This window comes from Fringilla coelebs (genome assembly GCF_963513975.1).
Source record: "Fringilla coelebs genome assembly, chromosome: 6".
In the NCBI taxonomy this organism is placed as follows: Eukaryota; Metazoa; Chordata; class Aves; order Passeriformes; family Fringillidae; genus Fringilla; species Fringilla coelebs.
Genome location: NC_140034.1, coordinates 26,549,930 through 26,571,126, shown reverse-complemented (window position 1 = coordinate 26,571,126; position 21,197 = coordinate 26,549,930). Strand labels below are relative to the sequence as shown.

General features: G+C 35.7%; 1 protein-coding gene across 4 annotated transcripts in view; it reads left to right on the top strand.

Annotated features, from left to right (window-relative positions):
- Positions 1 to 21,197, top strand: part of AKAP6 (A-kinase anchoring protein 6) — a 214,164-nt gene that overhangs the window by 168,572 nt on the left and 24,395 nt on the right. For all 4 annotated transcript variants that reach the window (XM_084208619.1, XM_084208617.1, XM_084208618.1 and 1 more), the window contains exons 11-12: positions 840 to 1,064; positions 17,783 to 17,998. In XM_084208619.1, the coding sequence (XP_084064745.1) occupies positions 840 to 1,064; positions 17,783 to 17,998 (441 nt within the window). The remainder of the gene's footprint in view (positions 1 to 839; positions 1,065 to 17,782; positions 17,999 to 21,197) is intronic.

Sequence of the window (21,197 nt, the reverse complement as noted above, 5' to 3'; positions counted from 1 at the left end):
TCTTCAGAATATTCATTAAGCACCCAGTGTCCACTATCAAAATGTTATTCAGTGATTCTTTTATTAGAAATACTACTTGGAAAAGCTGGAGTAAATTAGTTTCATTAGCAATAGCAGACAAACGTTTAGTCTGGTCCATTATCTCAAAGTGGCTGCTTAAGACGGAGAACTGAAATTCAAATTTAGTTGCCTAAAAAGTTGGCCTTATGTTCAGGAACAGTGAGGATTTTTGGTGTCTGAATGAGTTCAACCACTTAAAAACAAGCCAGCTTTTGTGACCTAACTGTTCTTCTATACAGCCTCAGGGCTACATGAATGAAAATTATAACCTAACTGTTCAGACCTCAAAAATTATCTCAGAGTTTTTCCAAAAATTTAAATGCTACCTTGGATAGGAGTCTGGTGAACTCAGTGATTGTCATATTTTCTGTTGCTGCCTAGAAACCAGTAACTCTTATACTGGTTTTATACTGGTATATACTGGTCTTATACTCTTAGCCGTAAGTGTCTGAAGTCCCCGACAAATTCTGTAAACTAACTAGTTTACAAAGTTATGAAGAATTTTGCTTCCTCTGTCCTTAATTATTCTTAGTAAACACTAATTTATAATCCTTCTAGCAAAGTCAGTGACCCAGAGAGAACAGCATAAGTGAGAAACAAGGGTAGGAAAATTGAAATGTATTGAAACAAGGAAACAAAGAATGAAATTGATTGATATTAGTCATAATTATTAAAAACCCACATCTCTAGTTATTTAACAGATCCTTCTTGTTGCACATTAACCTATATATGTTTTGGTACATAAGACTAATCTATGTTTTTTTTATCTGATGCATTAGAAAACCCTAGGAGAGAAGATCCAAGACACAATGGTAGGGCACAGTGGGTTAGGTCCACGTGACCTGCTCTCGCCTGAAAGCGGCAGCCTGGTAAGGCAGCTGGAGGTCAGGATCAAAGAGCTGAAAGGGTGGCTGAGAGATACAGAGCTTTTCATCTTCAATTCCTGTCTGAGACAAGAAAATGAAGGAACAATGAATGCTGAGAAACAACTGCAATATTTTAAGGTAATAAAAAAACTATCATAGCTTTGGTAGAGAAACTCTTCTTTATGGTGGGATAAAATATTTGTCTTTTACATAACATAATGCAATGCATGTATATATTTAATTATACATTTTCATCTTCATTTATGTGTTCAGTCATGTTTGTTTTATTGAATCTTTACAATAATATTTATAAATATTTTTTGCAAAAGAGGTCTTTAGAGGGCTAATTGCACCACGATTGTAAAAGCAATAGTACTCTTTCCTTCTACCTCAGTATAAAACATAGAATCATAGAATGGTTTGGGCTGGAGGAGACCCTAAAGATGATCTATTTCCAACCCCCCTGAAATGGGGAGGGGCAAAAAAAAAAAGCAGCTGAATTTTGTCTCAGAAAGCTTCACTCTGAATTTCACTCTCAGCTTAAGGTAATTAAGGTCTTGTGTGATCATCAGTTTAATAACCTATATCTCTGCACATATGAGTCAAGAACAGCCTATCTGAAGTAACAATTACAGTGGGCTAAATTTAGCATACATGAGAAAACATTCAAGGTTGTGGTGACTAGATACGTGGAAAAGACATATACACTATGAGATTTGCATTAATCTAGGCCACATCCTAAGCCTAAGCCTGAAGATTTATAGAAAAGAGGGAAAAGATTGTAGTCACAATGCTTTATTCAGATGATAAGTTCTTTCAACCAAAGGCCAGCGTTCAGCTTTGCAACTGACTTAGTGGAGGTTGCATGTTTTGTTCCATTCCCTGTAAGTAGTGGTAGCATTCAGGAAAGAGGGCTAATTTAGCAAACACACCTGGTAGAACTGTGCAATTTTCTTCTCTTCATAGTTTCTAAATAAACTCTCACCCAAGTCATCATTACAGGTCACTTTACTCTGCAAGTGATCTTTGACCAAAGAATAAGAAAGGAATCACAAGTCATTGTTGGTCTTTAGAGGTAAAGAGGTTTTTTTCTCTTCCACTAGTATGCCAGGGTGTCTAGGGCAACAGCAGTCTCAAGGGGATGGACAATTTCTTAAATATGCACCTCAAAGAGTATGTTGCAAACGCTTCTAAACTTACTTTGTTTTGTACAAGCATTGAAGAAAACAACAGCAGAAATATTATTTTATTCCTATGTAGTCATTTCCTTAAGCCTTCATTTTTCAATAATGATGATTAGTGAGAAGGGTGTGTCAATGTAGACAAAGTCAGTGATTTTCAGGTTCCTGAACTTGTCCATTTGAAAGCAATTTCAAGTTTTCTTATGACATGAATACTATTTTTTAGTATTTATTTATATTTGCAGTCTTCTGCTTATGAGGCAAAAAAAGTCATGGTGATTCTGTTTGATCTATCAGCAAACTTCAAAGCAAGTGATTAGGAAGGACTGTTGATAGACCTGCAGAACTTCACAGCAATAGATGCATATTTTCCATAGGAAATGCTGGACATTTTTATGTAGAAAATTATGGCATTTATTTAAGTGCAAAAATATGGCATTTATTTAGGTGCAGAACTATGTATTTAAAAATCTAATTTCAGGCAAGCTTTTTTAAAATCTCTTTTTTAAAATAATCACACACACACACACACACACACACACACACACACACATAGAGTAGAACCATACTGATCTTACATATTTTTTGCATAAATCTCTCAAATTAAATCCTTTAATACATATATGATATGATATCATGCCAAAAGCTCTAGAGATGTTGAACAGCATAGTGTTATCCACCATGATGTAGCCAGAGTATTTCCTTACTTGGTTGATTATCTATTAATTACACAAATAATACATTAATTATTTTCCAAATGGTAGCCATCAGAGTATAAAAAATAATTACCTATCAAAAATGGCGAGAGCACATCATTTTGTCATATATATTGAACCATCTTTGTCTCATTAAATCTGAAATTCACTATAAGTAAGTTTTCCATTCTTCACTGATCTCCTGGGGAAGTGTATAAAAGAGAAAATGGATATAATTAACAATACTGCAATGTATAATACATATATTTGAGAGAGAACATTTAGAACATTTTCAAAAACATTAGCTATGCCACTAGTAGAAAACCTGCTGGGGTTTACTTTGACTTGCTTTCCACTTAAGAGTTTAACCTTATTACTGCTTTCACTGTGGTAAGTGAATCATTGTTTCTTAATGGAAATTTACTGTGATGCACCATCCCAATACACACAGCCACTGTATACAGGGAAGCATTTTTAATAAAATAAACTCGACAATGCCATTGATTTTCATTCCATAATGTTATGCTTTAAATTACAGTTATGCCTTAGGAAAAACCATTATTCCATTTTTGAGGTGTTTTCCTTCCATTTTGCAATTGGAGGATGAATCGAATGTGTAGCTCACATGCGGCTGGGACCCAAGAGAAGAGTGGTGTGGTGGGAGGAGTAGTTGTTAAATTCACTAGTAGGAAACTATTTCAACTTCTTTGTCCTTTTTCTAAAAAATAATGCCATATAAATTTGAGTGTTCTTTTTATTAAAGAGTTCGCTACTGTGTTATTTTCTTTTGGAATTCTCCTGTGTAATAATAATGCCTAGAATTTCTATAGTACTGTCCAGTCAAGGAGCTCTACATGCTGCACAGACATTACTGAACTAAGCCCCACTAAACAGTTAAGGTAGATATTATTATCATCCCCTTTTTAGAAATGAGGGAAATAAAATACATGGAGATTAAATCACTTTTCAAGGTTTTCGCAGAAATTCAAGTGTAGCCTAACCACAGCTGCTGTTTGAGAAGGGAGAAAGAATGAACACAAGTTGCTGAGCTGTAAAGGGGGAAGCCAGGATGTCTGACTGCAGTTATTTCTTCTGTTGCAACACAAAATGTAGACTAAAAAAATTTTTTAAAAAATTACAAAAAATTACTTCAAATTCTTGAGCTCATCCTATCTACAAATATATGTTTATTTTATTTATTCATGCTTTTTATTCCTCTTTAAGTCCTTTGAGTTCATATTTTCTAGTTTTCCACAGAAAACGATGTGGGCAAGGACCAGAATCTTTTTAAATGAAATCCAAAATTCTCAAGTAAACACATAGTTCTAGCCCCTGAAATACCAGATATAATGAGACTAATAATTGGCACAACTGATTTTCTAAGCTAACAATATGCAGCTATTTTGTGGCTTAGGAGAGATTTGGAACTGTAAAGAATGAGAAGCAATAATAAAAAGAGTTTGCATTCTTTCATGAAAGTTTTACCAAGTTTCATTTGAGTAAGGTCTAGCCAGAAATTTGTGTGCCTATTAGCTTGTCAGTAGAAGTGGTCTGCCACATTTCTTTTATGTGTCTGTGACTTCAAAAAGCATGCTTTTTTCTCTGCAAAATTCCCTCAAAAAGCAGCAAGAGAGCCTAAATAATTGGTCATATATTTTTGTCACTTGCAATAAAACTTAAGACATTAAGTGTTTTATAGGGAGAAATGGTCAGCTCTCAAAAGTTGTTTTGGGTTTGGCTCACAGACCAGCTACTTGAGAACAAGCTTAGACTTGTGAGTACCTGTCTGTCTCAGAATTCCTTCTCAATCATGTACAAATGGGAAAGCCTCTAGCGTTTCCAGTAGCAAGATTTATAAAGGAACTTGTTCTCTTTCTCCTCCAAACTGGGATGGGGAACAAGATTTTCCTCTTCAGAACAGGATTTTATCAGACATTTTTATCAGACATTTTCTGCTAAATTGTGTTTGGCAAAAATAATGTTACATTTTTTACATGTCATTTCCTGATGTGGTTTTATTTGAAGCAATAAGCAACATGCTATATAGAGTCATACCTGTCTCTTAAATCTTTATTCATGTCTTTAAAAAAATAGTCTCGGTTTTCAGTAGTACTGAAAACTTGTGGTTTTCATTCACTTTAGTCAATATATCCATTAAAGAAATCAGACTACTTATTCATACAAAACGTGTTGAAAATTTTTTCTCATTTGAAATTTCTAAAAGTCAACAGTTTATTGAATTCCACAGCTAGTATTATTTGTTGCCATTTCTGCTTACCTTGTAAGCAGTGTAAATTATGTGCTGGTTGTAACTATTTCTAAAGACTAGACCCACTCAGAACTGTAAGTTTTCATCTTCCACTACATTTATGATGATGCAGCATACAGTGATGCATTTAAAAAAATAAAGTATTTCTCAGCAGCATCTCTTCTTTCTCCAATGCCTAAGGCAACTGAACTTTCTGATTAAATAATACAGGTTGCATTCGTAATTAGTCAATATGTCTTATGATGCTTTTTGTATTTACTGAAAAGTTTGTAGAAGAGTCAGCACTGTACATCATACAGAAAAAAAACAGTTAATCATACTTCAGTCAAATAAAACACAAGTGAGTTTGGAAGCATTTAAGATTATGGCCAAAATGAAGTAAGACTCTTAATGTTGAATAAAGGTTTGGAGACTCAGAAATTAAAGAAAAATGCTGGCTGTTCCTACTGGTGGCAAGAATTGCTTTCACCATTGCATTCTGGATCCTTTACAGTTTTTGGAATGATGTTTCTGGCAGAACTGCAATCAAAGAATTACAGAATTTCAATATGCATGTAACAAAAGTATGCAAAACAGTCTGCCGCAGAAAGTCCAAAAGTAGTCAAGCTGGGTTTAATCCTTTTCACACCTCTGTGATGAAAAAAAAAAAGTTTTAATAAATTTCTCAAAAGGAGTGTGACTTCAGAGACCTAAAACTTTTCACAGATGAAGAATTGTTTACCCAGATTTTGTATGTATTCAATTTTAGCAAACAGAAAGGCATACAGTACTAAATTGTACGGAATCAGGTAGGATTCTGAAGTTGAATGTAGCCTAATGCCTCTTACAAAGGTTTGAAGCAAATTTAGACTGAATTTCCATGACCCACCATCCCAAAGTAGCACTTCTATGGACCACTGAAATGGGAAGCTGCATCTTTATAGTAAAGCAGCTGTACATACATATTTTTCAGCCCTAATGCAATACATGGTTATATCTCTAAGTTGATTTAATTTACTAAAATATCAATGCACAATACCCTGTATATATGCAAATACACATGGACACAGAACATTTAGATATTTAATGTACCTCAGATTTTTATTTAATATACTTATTACTGAGAAAAGTTCACTTTGTGTTTCAATAAGCTCTCCTTATTTAAGGTAACACTGATATGACATCGAATTCCCATTTAAGAATAAATGCTTTGCTGAGATAGCAGCTGTCATTCCATCATCTCATTTTGGCTTGAATCCTGAACTGTAAATTCTGGGTTTTTTTTTACAATGTTACTTACTTTCTGATTAATCAAAACATCAAAATTAATCTTAAAGAATAGCTAGTTGTCTAAACCCTTTTCCCCCTCTCAATTACTCCCTTTGCTGGGACAAATGAAGAGACAGAAGAGCCTCTGGACTAAGACTGGGGGTGGGATGGAGGTTTCTCTAGTAATAGGAAGAGCTGAGCTCAGCAGAGCTCAGATACAGCAATATCCTGAATGCTTTGGTGAACAGAGAATGACCTAGTGGCTGTTTTTAGGGTACAAAATTATATTTTACTTACTTCTTAGGTCTATTTTATGTACTGATCCCTTATTTCTGATACACCAAGATGTTTGTCCCACAAACAGTAGAGTTAGAGGTATGTTAAAACAGACTAGCTACAGGGCAGAGGTCCTCTCTGAGTTTCTTTTCTAGTAATTGGAAGGGAGAAAAGTACTTTTGGGATGCAATTAATCCATTCTGGTTTAGGCATCAAAAAACCAAAAACTTGAAAATTTAGGCTATGGACGTACTGTACCTCACAATACCTGGTTCAGGCTCACATTTTCCATTAGTTCAGATGAATCCCACTCAAGAAATTATCAGGAGTATCATTAGGACAGAGGGACTTGGGGATGAGAAAATTGCAATTCCAACTTATGTCTGTGAGGTTCTTCTACACTAATTACAGGTTTATTTATTTTCCAGAAAGGTTAAGCCCAAATTTATCTTTCAGTCCTCCTAGATGTGCAATAGGGTGCTCATTTGAACCATCTTATTAATGGGAACTGTTGAGGAGGCAGTTGAGCCCTTGTCCTTGTCTTTCTTACTGTACTGAGAGAATCTATTTTTAATTCTTTTGTCATGGGTAAGCTTGAGAGACTTGAGGTCTCACTCAATTTGAACAATACAGAAGACACTGGCCTACAGAGGAAGCTGTTCCAAACTGGCCATTACAAAGCAAAGCTTGCAATTTCATAGTTACAAATGGCTTACAGTTCCTTTCCCAAGACTTTCATATCAATGACACCTACAGACTTGGAGCTATATTTCCCCTCTAAGTCATGGCCTCTTGAAGACTCATATGTGTAGAAGTAAAAGAATGGCTTCTTTTGAGAGAACATTCTCAGTTCTATCACTTATTATTTTCATTATAATTGAAGATATAATTGGCTTTTTTTCTTTTGATCCATCCAAATGACTCCTTGAAAATAAGAGTGCTTATTGTTCTGCTGTTGCCTTGAAGACTTATTTACTGCAAAACCAGAATCATTCTCTTCTGTTACTATCAACCTGGAAAAGGAAAATGAGAAAATGAGAAGAAAGCAGAAGATGAGAAAAGAAAATGAGAAAGAAATATTTCCCCTAAAAATAAGCCAGGACTGAGTTGCTCTAATTTACAGAGACGGTTGGTACTTTGGTTGGCCTCAAAGCTTTACCTTTGTTACTGATAACATGCAGAAAAACAAGTATAGCATGGCCTGGAAATATAAGACAGTTAAGAAAAATTCACTGCACTATCTCCATCAAAGTTCACTTTGTACTACTGCAAGTGATTAGATGATTTATTTGATTGTCTATAACTGCCTCTTTGGAGTCATAGCATTGCATTTTCACGTGCAAATCTATCCAATATTAGTGGATTATTGATTGAATAGTGTCTCTGGAGCCATTAAATTCTACTAATGAGGTTTTTCTTTAATTGGTGGATCATACTGGACACTTTTCCCAAGTTTTGTCTTTGTATGTAAATTAAAAGATCATAGTCCCAATAGGGAGTATTTTTGTGGACTGTATGTACCTGTATTAAAGTAAGTGCCTTTACTTGAAAATAATTTCATACTGCCAGGAAGTCTATTGATTTTAGTAGAATTTGCAAAGTAAAGTGTAATTTATTATGAGTAAGAATATGAGTGTAAGAGAACAGGTCCTCAGTATAAATTCCTTTGTGTTTATTGCAGTCCTTATCAGGTAAATTATGTATCACAAATATGAGATGTCAGTCAGGAATGGGATTTGTAGACTGGTACCATATTTCTAGGGACAGGAGAGTAGCTTAGGTAATACTTGCTGCATAAAGTCAGTGGGGGAAAAATATAGTGTGTAGATTTCTGTCCTTTGAAGGATGTCTCCTTTGTTGTTCTCTTAGGGAAGAAGTGCCTTTCCTTGTGTCAGAATAAAACTGAAGGCCTGGCCCCTAATCTGATGGATTTTCTCTACATTTTGTCAGTGGCTGATGGTGCAATGTCATTCTTATGGAACCATCTTTCCTTTGTCACATTGATGCTTATTTTCATATTTTGGTTACAATAAAAGGAACCTCATTATGCTCTAAGCATTAGTGAAGGAAGAAGTGAAGGTCTCTTTCACGGCCCCTTTGCTTTCATCCTGGCTAGTCTTCTCACCCCAATCTTATCATCCAGGCAATGGAAAAATGGCACTTGAAGTCACAATACAATGAGTACCACTGAGTCTCTAAGACCATCACAGCAAGCAGTCACCATAGCCAGACATTTGGTTTTTGATGACCCTTAGCTTTTTGACTGCCATTCACAGTTCATCTTGACCAAATCAGTGTTTCTGTCCTTCCTTCTAATTCAAGCCTTCTCATAGCCCTGGGACTAAACTCTGTGTGTCAGTCATGTCCGTCTAACTGGTACAAGGGGCAAGCTAGTATTAATTTAAAACTTAGCATATTTATAGAATCACAGAATCATAAATTTTAGAAGATACCTCCAAGACCATTAAGTTCAATCTTTGGCTGCATACCACCATGTCAGCTAAACCGTGGCACTAAGTTCCTTTCACCTTGTCGTAGAAAATGATACTCTGAGCCTCCTTTCCTCCGGGCTGTACAATTCCAGCTCCTTCAACCACTCCTCATATGATTTGCCTTCCAGACCTTTCACCAGCTCTTTGGGCATGCTCCAGCAGCCCAATGTCTTTCTTGGAGTGAGGGGACCAGAACTGGACACAGGACTTGAGATGCAGCCTCCACAGTGACAAGTAGAGAGGGACAACTACTTCCCTAGTCAATGTGATCACTTGTCTTAATCTTATTTACCAAGTTAGGTACTGAGGGAGCTACCCTACATCTGAGAGGGGTGAGCTTACCTCACCACAGTGCTGCCTGGGTCTGGTTGATTCTGCTCTAAGTAGCTTCTCTTGTTGGGGACTTTTAGTTTTGCCTTGAACTGAACCCAAAAACTGTGGGCCTGACTGTGTATTTATGCTTAAGGTAAGGCAAAAGAATGTATATCCATTCTGAGGATGTACTGCTTTTGGAAATGAGATGAACACAATTTCTGGAAAAGCATGTTTGTTGCCCCTGTGCATATACCGATAGACATGAAAACATCACAATGTATTTTCCTCAGTTTACCCTGGCACAGCTCAACCTGTGTGTTTTTGTATCCAGGCAAAGTTTACTTCATTGACATAAGAAAAAAGCCAGAGGAAATATCTTTTTCCTTACTCATTACATGTGTTTATTTTCCCTTTCCTGTTCTGAAGTCTCCAAAAGAATAGTCTAATCTATTTAATGTTTGCTGCTTTCCCATAAAAAAGGTAATACCTATACACTGCAGGACATATTTTTCCATAATTCAGAATAGGGTCTAAGCTCTCAGTATATTTTGGATTATACCAGGCCCATTGCACAAGGACAGCAAAAATACATGTCTACGACCTATGAGGTAACTAGATTAAGGAAGGGAGTGAGTACGCTGAACATTATTAACAGCTGAACCTCAGCTTGAGATTTACAGGTATTGATGTGCACCCATGCAAGGAAGTTTTCCCTTTAAAGCCCAATATAGCTCCAAGATAGAATATGAAGCTTTGACAGTTTTAAATCTTCACTAAAAATGCCTGAAATTCATACCTACAGTTTTTAGCCAATTGGAGGTGGTTTCTTGGCATCTAATATGTGATCTATGTGGAGAAACATCTTGATTTCTTTTAAAATGTAATTCTAAGTGAATTTCAAAGAGTGGAAGTCAGTTGAACCTAAATGATTTTTAAGAAAAGTTTCTACCTGTGCCTTAATTTGTTTACTGTTTTGAATTTATGAACATTTCATTTGAAACTATACTCACTGGGGTGATCTAATAAAAATTTCAAATTTAAAATGTCCAGTATGGGCAAACATATTTTTGATCAGTGTAGTTCAGGATTCACTACAAAAGCAAAACACAACACTGATGTTTATCTTACCTGTCTGATGATTAGCCTGCTTTTATCTTAGCATTTTCTGAGGGCAAAAAAAAAAAAACCCTGGGAAATTGTGGCCCTTCCTGCAATGTTTCTCCTTTGGATCTTTTTCACTGGAAAGATAATTTCTCAAATTAAATGAGAAGAGGACACAAACCAAAGGCATTTAAAAACACAATTCTAGACTACAAATATGAATCCTCCTGCCAGCCCTCTGGCTCCTCTATCTAAGTGACTTGGCTTATTCCCTGGAACCGACTTAACCCCAACTTCAAAGTGGGCAGTATATAACTCTAAAATACATCCTTTTGAAAATGAATTAAATTCCCTGCATGAAACACAAGAAAAATAAATCTTGGAAAAGATTTGTTTTATTTCAGTAGGGAAGATTCATTTTCATCCAATACCATTTTACTTTTATTTTTAAAAGTTATCTTTCTGTAATTGCACACTAGTTTAGAGTTAAGATAGGAGCATCTTAACAATAATGGGCACTTTTTTTAACAGATTATTGCCAAAAGTGCATTCTTTATTCCAGGGAGACACTGTAATAGATACCAGCGCTTTCGTAATGATACAAGCAATCTGTAAGCTATTATAGTTTCTTTTATAGTAACTTAATCTTCATATTGTTTTATATGTCTGGAATTTTAATAGTGTTTTTAATTTATGAAGAGGAGTATATTACATATTACTAGTTACATGGGAGTATGAGCTAAATAACAGACCATTGAATGGTATTCTTACAAACAAATATTTTGAAGTACTTAAACAGGCATAAGGAATAGAACAAAGAAGTTAAAGAATGCCATGCACGTATAATAGTAGCTTTTATGGAATGGGTCCAGAACCATCTAATCTGAATTGCAACTGTTTTTAATGCATATATTTTACTTCTACAGAAAAATGGGAATGGTATTTAAAAGTAAATATTTTACTCAGTATAAATATATTTACCTATTTAATGAGTTTAATTATTAAAATAATAATAAAATACCATATTAATAATGTATTGTGTTAATAATACATATAATAATAAATAATTCAATTATTTATTCAAATAAGAACAGATACCCATGTAACTTTTTCAAGCTAATGAAAAGAATTAATTAAATACTTGCTTATATGTAGAATGAAAACCCCTATGTACATTCTTAAAGCTAGTGCAAAAAATGAAGTCTTTTTTTCCTTCTAGTTCATTGTCATTTTTAATATGTCTAGAAAGAGACACCGTTCTCTTGTAAGAGAAATATCATAACACTTTGCAGTGGGTTACAGAGATATGATCAGTGTAGCAATTTAGTGGTTGTAATACTATTAAAAGTAGGGCATTTAAATGAAGAGAACCAGTTCACTATTTTGAAAGAAGTGATATTCTACTTTAAACTGTCATTCTGTATTTCTGACTTGCAATTAGATGATATTTCTAAAATGCCATTCCCAGATTCTGTTGTGACTGTCATCATAATAAAATGTGACAGGAAAGATATTATATCAATACTTTTTCCATAATTAGCATTACATTTCTCTCAAGGGTTAAGTACAAAGGTTTTTCGCTGAATGGTCTGCAAGATTTGTGCCTTTAAAATCTTTTAATATAGCCAAGACTGTTGACAACTGGGAGACAGATCTATGAACAAACCCGTTTGGAGAGAATACTTTTGTGGTGTGTGATATATGTTACGCAAATGAGCTTATTAGGGCTCTCATCTATTTTATTATTGGTGCCCAATTTAATAGAGGCATTTAAAAAACAATATTTCTGCCTGCGTCCTTGAAATGAAGAAGATACATTGATATAATTGAGAGCAAATGATTGCATGTTGTGCCATTTAATCATGTCATTTTTCAATTGCTGTTTTTTGCACTTCACTGCATACTTATAGAATATTTAGCTTCAATATAGATTAAGTCACACAGTATGCAACTGAGTAGATTTTCCACATTAGGTGACATATTCTTTTAACCTTGAAATCAGCAAAAGCACACAGGTTTGGCAGTATTTTTCTAAACAATGACAAGTAATCATTCATTTTCTATCTTTGTCATTTAGCTTTTTTATTTTAAGAAATTACTCCCCTAATAATATTTTTTGAGAAATTGTTGACTTTCTTTTTCATTCAAACCAAAAATTCTTCTTTTCACCATCTGCCCTGCAAGAATGCATTACCCTGAGAAATTCCAACAGGCATTGGCATTTCACAGACAACACTGAAAACTACATTTTATCCAAACTTTTCAAGCATTTCCTCTTTTATTTTTCCTGTTTTCCTGTTTCTTGTTTCTCTTTATTGATTTATTATTTCTGTTAGTTGTGATACTTAAAAGTTTTACATTATCACTTTTAAAACCTGAAATGCTGCTCTAGCCAAAAATCAGGCATAAAAGTGCAAATAAATTCTAAGAGGTGTAGTTTGATTGGTGTACACGGAAGAGTGACTTCCATTCTCAGATCGTGCCTTAATTTCTGCATGTGATTGTTGTATTAAATAACAGCAGATCCATTTCTATCAAAGAACAACTGCTGCAATCAGAAGTGTATCATTCCCTCTCTCACATGCCCACATTATGCAACAAGGAGGGAGAGTAAGCCCTTAACGGACCAAGGTTAGACCCACACTTCCTCTTAGATCTGGTCATTTATCTGCAGCTGAACTTTTGTGTTCCTAAAAACAGCCTGTGTTGCCCCTGCATACACAGAAGCCCAGAAATAGCCCTTATCTCAGTATACCTTGGCATTTCTTCTGGACCTGAAAGCACAAAGAAAATCCATCTGTTTAAATTACTGTTTGTCATAGTCCAACTATTTGCAAAACTCTGGCCATGTCTACATGAAAATTTAGTCCAGTTGTAGAGTGAAAACAAGAAGCTTCAGAGCCCATAAAAATGAATTCTCCAAACAATATGTTACAAATGAGGCTATGAAAACATCTCAATAAACCATGTGGTGAATGTGTGGATTATGTGGATTTAAGGCAACTCAAGTAATTTTACAATGACTTTTAAACTGCTTTTAAGTATAATTAGTCCCACTGAATTAATCAAAAGTCTTAAGTAGTTAATATAAACACTTGGTCAAGATTCTTGATATAACATGTTTCAGTGGCCTATTCATCTTACATTTTGTGTGGGAAAGCTGGCTTCCCATACAGGTCTTTCAGTCATGCAGAGCAGGTGGTGCAGCACAGCTCAGGTGCTGATATGCTGCAGGAAGGCTGAGGGCTGGAAATTCACTGGGGCTTGAGGAGCAGCAAAATTCCTCATCTTCCCACCTTTCTATGCCTCTCATGTGCTGTGGTGCTGCCTAAAGCCGCACACATGTTTCTGGTCATATGCCACTCACTTAGGAGTCACACCACTAAGGCAAGCACCTTCTGTTCAGATCATGGCCACTTCCATCCCCATAGATAGTGCCATTAGCCCTTGGCTTGGAAGGAGTGTTTGATGTCATTTGACTCAGCAGGGGCTTTTCCAGATGATTTAAGTCATGGTTTTAACAAGCTGTGAAAGTAGTTTCAGGTAGTCCTTTTTAGCTATGCGGGTGATAACTTCAAAGCACTGAAAATAGGAGTAGGCAGGGGGAAGTAAAGCCTTCCAAGATTCTAGCAGCATGGACAGGAATCCTTCCTCAGTATGGGAAGCCATGACCATAAAAACATTCTAATGACTAACATCTCAATGATATCAGGGTATCTGTTGTGAAACAAATGACTCAGACACGAAGTCAACTTTATACACAGCAGTTGCAGTTACTGTGTATACTCTGAGCCTGCAGCAAAAAAGTCAAATACATTTATTTAAGTCTCACTGCAAATGGCCTAAGTGAATATATTTCTCCCACATTTACAAAGATTTGGATCGTGTTTACATTTACCACAGCTCAATGGACACATGATAGAATGAGGGGACAAAATTGTAAGCGTTCGATCTCTTAATCTACGCCTCAGCAAATCTTCTGCACACACAGAAGACTAAGTGAGGCTAAATGCTGCACCTCAGTGTACAGTTAGATTACATCCTAATTTTCTGAACCTTCAAGTGCCCAGTAGCTTACAATAGCAGCTGTAAACCATAAGCCCTAGGCTCAAGAGAGGTACTCATCATATTTCCTTACTCATCAAATTTTTAAATAAATTTACTTTATCAAACATGAATTATAGCTTCTACATTCACAATGTGCATTGCAAATAATTAATTAAAGTAACTGTCATCCTGGAAGCATATTTTGCATGTACAATTACTGTATTGACAGGTTTTTATACAAGGATGCCATTTTAACAATAGCAAAACCTGGATGGATATGCAACACCACAGTGTATATATTATGTCATGGGCTATAGGCAATTATTGTGTCCCTTTAGGACACTGAACACGAGACCCTACTACTGCTTAAAGTCATTATTGCTAGTGCTATTATGTAGGGCTTAAAGATGTCTTTACATGATTAAGTTCTCTGGGTTTTAAGGTATTGTTTCTATTGCCAACTATTTCAATACACTGTTAGATACAAGCACTTCATTCTTCTCCTGTTTAATATTAACCATAATATCATGTAATAAAATTGAAACAAAAGTGCCATAGGCCTAATTGTACTGTCACAGCCATGTAAATCAGAAATAGCTTTAGTAAAGCTACTGTTATTATGCTGGTGTAAAATTGATATAAATTAGAAATGACTTGGACGCTGTAGCTCTGCTTTCAGATAACACAATGTAAAGGCCTCACTTAAAGTCCCCTATAATGGCTTATGAATGCAATTCTCCTTACCTCATCATGTTAAAAGGCATTGTATCAGAAAAGACCGATATTTATAAGGGATGACTTAATCAGATAGATCAAGGTAAGTTAATGTTATGGGGCCTGATTCTGAGCTATATTGACTTCTATGAAGTTAATGCAGACCTACATAAATTTGTCTGTGATCGGTGTATAACTCACCATCACTTCCAAAAAACCTGAATTGCCTAGCTGTTATGAAATGTAAAATAAGAACACTGACTTTAGATAGATTTTTAGCCTGGTTTGGTTGGCTGGTATTTTCCTGATCTGACATAAAGCTAATGAACAGCATCAGAGAGGAAATGTGCCAGACGCGGTGGTTACAACGAGGACCACAAAGGAAACTAGTAATGAAGTCTTGGAAAATAAATAAGGGCAAGTTCAGGAAACGCAAGTGAAAATGCAGCTCTGGTATAAATTGAATAATAAAATTCCTGGTCATATTTTGCCATAAATAGTGGTTTGGGAATTTGTCATTCACCTTATTTAAAATTCAGAAATATTAAAGGTACAGGGTTCTCTCATTACAGAAGTAATAGAATTCTAGCTATTATAGAGTTAGGGTAATTTAAATAGCTATAGAATGCATTATATCAATAAGTGGAACATCTGTATGAAATGTCCACCTGCTACTATACTACTCAGTGTACTTTACAGTGAAATGTACTTAATCATTTTAAGATGTCTTCTAATGAAGGCTTATCGGGAATAACATTTTGAACACAAATACTTTTAGGCACTAAAACTTCTGCTTTAAATGAGATTGCATTGCCTTGTTTACCCTTGTTGATTAATAAGCAATCTGTTAGGATGGCCCAATTGTGCTAGTGAAAGTAGATTAGTAATTCAGCTATGTTTGTGAGTTTAATCATCCTTTCTCTTGAAGGCTTTAAAAGAAATCCCTCTCTTTTGCACACCATCCCTATGCAAAGAAAAGATACATGTTTTTAGATGTATATACCAGCCTTTTGGTTCACACTTTCAGCTTGATATTATTGATCAAGAGCAGCAGCAAAATACTCCTTTGAGTTATGACATCTCTAATTATAAATTTCAATCTTTAAAGAAACAGTGACACAAAAACTGGAACTAGAATTCACTTTTTTATAGAATGTTTTTGTTTTGCTAATAAAATTAAGAAAAGTGATCCTGTTTTTTTATCAGTTAAAGCTTCTGAACGGTTTTGAGAGATGTTGTGGCTTTTTTTTATTTGCTTCTTAACATTAACTGGAAGTTTAAAGGCAAACACCCTGTCTTCAAAAAAGATTACAGTTCAAATTTTCTCATGGGGTCATGAACTTTCATCTGTGGTGTCCCACAGAGGGAAACAGATGTTGGCAAGTCACAATTTAAATTGTCTGTAAAGCTCCCATGTGTAGAGCACAGTCCTGTTAAATTCTGAGTAGCACATCCCTATGATAATTATTGAATACTTGACTATGCAATGTTATAAAAGTAAAGGATCTCTGAACCTGAGCTGAAGCAGTCATCCTCATGTGCATTTCTGTCTTCTGTACTCCAGCTTCATAGATGTTATTATTAAAATTTGTTATGAGTTTAAAAGGTCCTGGTTTGATGTTCAGTGACAGTAGAGTACAATCATGGATAAAACCATGCTTGGAAGCACCCCATGCCATTAACTGCTACCAGGTGGTAGACCTCGCTCTAGCTCTGCCATGTAGGATGCAGTATTTTTTCTGCTGTTTAACAAGATTCTCAGTACAGTTTCTTAGGGTTTTGGTGGAGAACCAACATATCCTGGCTCCCATCAAGTTTCGCTATTAGGGCTTAGCAATTGTCTCCCATTGTCCAGTTTACGTCAGACTGCATTCTCAGTAGCGCTGGAATCAGTATGTGAAGTAAATGCAGTGAATTACACCTTTTCAGGGATGATACAATTGTCACAGTTTTCCTACATTTACTTGAATATGGAACTACCCTGAAAATATTTTATGATAAAAAAAAATCTGTAAACAATTTTATACTGAATTTTCTCTTTCTGTAATGTTTCTCCGGTGACAGGGCACATATGACCCATAATTTCTATTTTTTTTTCTAAAAAGATACATATTCTCATTGCATGACTACAATTTTTCTCTCTTATTTTTCTATAGAATTTCTGAAGCTGATTACTGTCAGGGTAACTCATTTCAGATGTGACCCAGTTGAATGAAAAAGAAAGGAAGAATAAACGAGTCTACACCATAAAACTTTCAGCATTATAGAGACAGTTAGCTATGTATGGCATTTGTTTGAAGAAGACTGAACGTAGTGTTAGTCTGTCTGTGCTATTAAGGTTAAGACTGTGTTTATCTGAAAATAAAACACTAAACTTTGGCAGAAGTATGGGAATTTATGAAAGACCAGAAAAAAAATTGCAAGACAGAGATTGGGCACCGCTAAATATCAGATAATAATTAATATTTCAGTTTGCAAAGTATTCCTTGCTGACATCTGCTGTTTGTCTGTCCTTCAGTCTCTATGCTCTGAGATCAAGCAGAGGCGCCGTGGGGTAGCCTCTGTGCTGCGATTATGCCAGCACCTCCTGGATGATCAGGAGACCTGCAACCTAAATGCAGATCACCAGTCCATGCAGCTGATAATCGTAAACCTTGAGAGAAGGTGGGAAGCCATTGTCATGCAAGCTGTCCACTGGCAAACCAGGCTACAGAAACGGTCGGAAAAAGACTCGGTGAGTGATGCTTGCTTTAAAAAGGTCTTGTGGGATTTCATTCTTCACAAGAAACACGTTTTCAGCACAAGAAAAACATACCCATCTCTGAGTGTTTTCTTCTGACAGAGATGCCATTCTTAGTCTTTATGGTGAACAAGTGAATCTTCAGTTTTTCACACAGTATTGTATGGACAACATTGTTTAATATTATGAACTCACATATACGTATTGTATTTCCTGGATATTTAATCTCATCATATCTGATTCCACCCAGTAAAAAAACCCAATCCTCTCCTGGTGTTAAGTTGCTCAGTACCTAATAGAACTGGGCCCAGAGACATATTTCACTGATTGTAAGTATAGTTTAGAAAAAGAATTTAGTCCTGTGTGACTAAAACTGGTTTTAATTAGCATCCCAGCAATAGATGTGTATTTCACATAGAATGCCATGGGTATGTGATTAATATACAATCCTCTGTTATTTGAATATAAGTAAAATGTAGTAATTTGCTTTTATCTTAGGGAAATGATTCCTAAGAGGCAAAATAGCACTCTGCTTAAACCATCCATTAAGTGGCATGAATTAGATTGGTTTTCTACAGCATAAAACTATATTACAAAGCAGGGGGAATAAAATAATCCCTACTGTAACACCATTGACTGTAACGGATGAATTGGCTCAGCATGTCTTGTGCAACTGTGACACTGCTGAAATCTGTATACTGCAGCTGCAATGACAGCAATGTATATCGTTCCTATGTAGTTCATATACTGAAGTGTTTTGGTGAGATTTGGGTATAAGTGATATATTTTTTTTTGGTTTTTATTAAGCAAAGCAAAGGAAAAAAAGCTAGACACATCCTTCTTAGCAATTATCTGACTAACAGTGAAATACTACTTTTGACTTTTTTTTAAAGTTCCTTTACAAAAATAACAGAAGCTATAATTCTCTGGTTCAGTTAGGATCCTACAGTATGAAGATACATAAGGCATTGTTCAGAAACTCTAGCAGTTCCTGAGTGAAAATCCTATCAGTCTAAACAGCCCAAGAAAAAGTGAGTTAGTGAGAGGGATGCTGTGGACAAGTGAACTGGTGAAGGTAATAATAATGTTGCTTGCCTGCCTTTTTCAAAAGTTATAATATAGGAATGCTCCTCTGCTAGTTTGTTTTACTGGCTCTTTTGCTTTAGGTATTGATATAGAAATGGGACTTGATGAAGAAAGAGGTTTGAACAGTCTGTTAGGACAAGTCAAAAGGGACTTTGTATGAGGCAGCATGGAAAGAGCTCATCTGTGAAAAGCAGATGTAATGTTAGTGTTGGTTTTATAAGCATGGGATTAGTCAACTGGCAACGTAAAAAGTGAAGATAATTGAGATTGTGAGAAAATGTTACAAACATTTCAGTGGAATTAAAGAAAAAAAACAGAATTAGTGAGGATCCAGGAAGAAGTTTTATGGAAATTGTAGGTATGAGTTTGAAACAATACATTACATTTAATTGAGAGGAAAGTCAAGAAATAAAAGACTAATGCCATCTCAACAGTTGCAGAGAGTTTTGATGGTAATGAGTCTGGGAGAGCAAGAAATGAGAACAGAAGTAAAAGAATTCATCAATAAAATAGGCTGGGCAAGTGAATGGGTTAGAAGATAAATATGAGGCTGAGGAATAGAAAAGTTTGATAAAGAAAGAAAATACAGTAGCAGAGATTTTTAATCTCTTGAGAAATGCTGGTTATGTTTTTGTGATAGTTCCATCTTAGGAATATTTTTAGTCATATTACTAATGTGTTTCAGCAATAGCTCTAATAAATTTGGTTAGTGCTACACAAAATGTTTAATGATCTGACCAGCAGTAGAAGAACTGTTGAACTTTGGAGCTTCAGAAATAAGTATGTGGAGTATTTAGGCAACAACCAAACAAAAAAACAGGTCTCAGAATCCTGATTTTTTTTGTTAGAGGCTGAGTATTGTTGGGTCTGTAACAGCCCAAGAGGGAGTGAACCACATTCTAGCAGTGTTATCTTAAAGGTAAAGTACCACAAATCAGCAGGTTTGGGGGTTTTTTTGGTAAATGTGTATCTCCTATTTGACTTGGAACAGAAAGAAGTTGCATTTGTGAGATATGTTAGAGAGTGCTGACAGAGGTCTGAGTTACTGTAATGAACACATATTATCCTCTTTTGCATGTGCGCAATTGCTGTATGGAAGCAGTTGCTCTGAATAAACTGTTAGGAGGTAATTAGAGCTTGGTGCTGCTCTTGCAGCAGGAGTGAAGTCTTGTGTTTCTGTTTGGGTTTGCAATCAATCAGGAGTTGAGGCATAGTGAGGATATGAGTACAGAATCTTACTTGATATCTGGAGGCTTGGAACTTCACAAGGTACCCGCTGCTTTGTTCCTACTTTGCCTGAGGTGGTCTGGAGTTATTTGCTGGGCTGAACTGACTTTCACTGGCTGAGGGGTGTGTCATTCTTTCTGCTGAGAGATAGTAGCCATTTACATAGCTGCTCATGATGCTCATCTAATTTTCACTGTTTTGTTTTGGAACTCTCATCTTAGGCGGCTTCATAATAATACTTCTTTTACGTATGTCAGTATCTACAAGTTTCTCTTGCTGATAAAACTATCCATATTCTCAACATTTAAATATGCTCCAGCCACGGCAGGATTTCTTTGACTTTCCTTGCCTGAGTTGGCATGTTCTAACCTTCCTTTTCACTCAGTTCCTGTGCAGTCATTTCTTGGGTAGGTACCAGAACCATTTCTTCTGCTACCGTATCTCTCTGTATTTGATGGTGTGCCAGTCTTGGCACACAAACTATTTCCCTTGGTAACAAGTCTGTCTTTGTGGTTGCCCACAAAATACTGTAATTTATGAAAACAAATGAGATGTTTTTATAGCCTGATGGCATCTGACTCATTCATGGCATCTGACTTGCTGACAGTAAATAAGATACCCCAGATAATTGTATAGCCTCAGTTCAAGAGTCACTTTCATCTTCTGCCGTTTTCTAATTGTGTACTGTTTTCTAATTGTGTACTGGGATCTTCCTTTGTCCTCTTTCTGTCCCTTTTTACATTTAGTCACTTATCTGGCCCACTTCAAATGTTACAAAGGCACGCTGGTATTAACCACAGAAAACTTTTATGTTTCTTTTGAATTGTCTTCTCTCGAAAGGCGCAGAGGTCTGCGACCCCGAGATGTGTAAAAAGTCTAT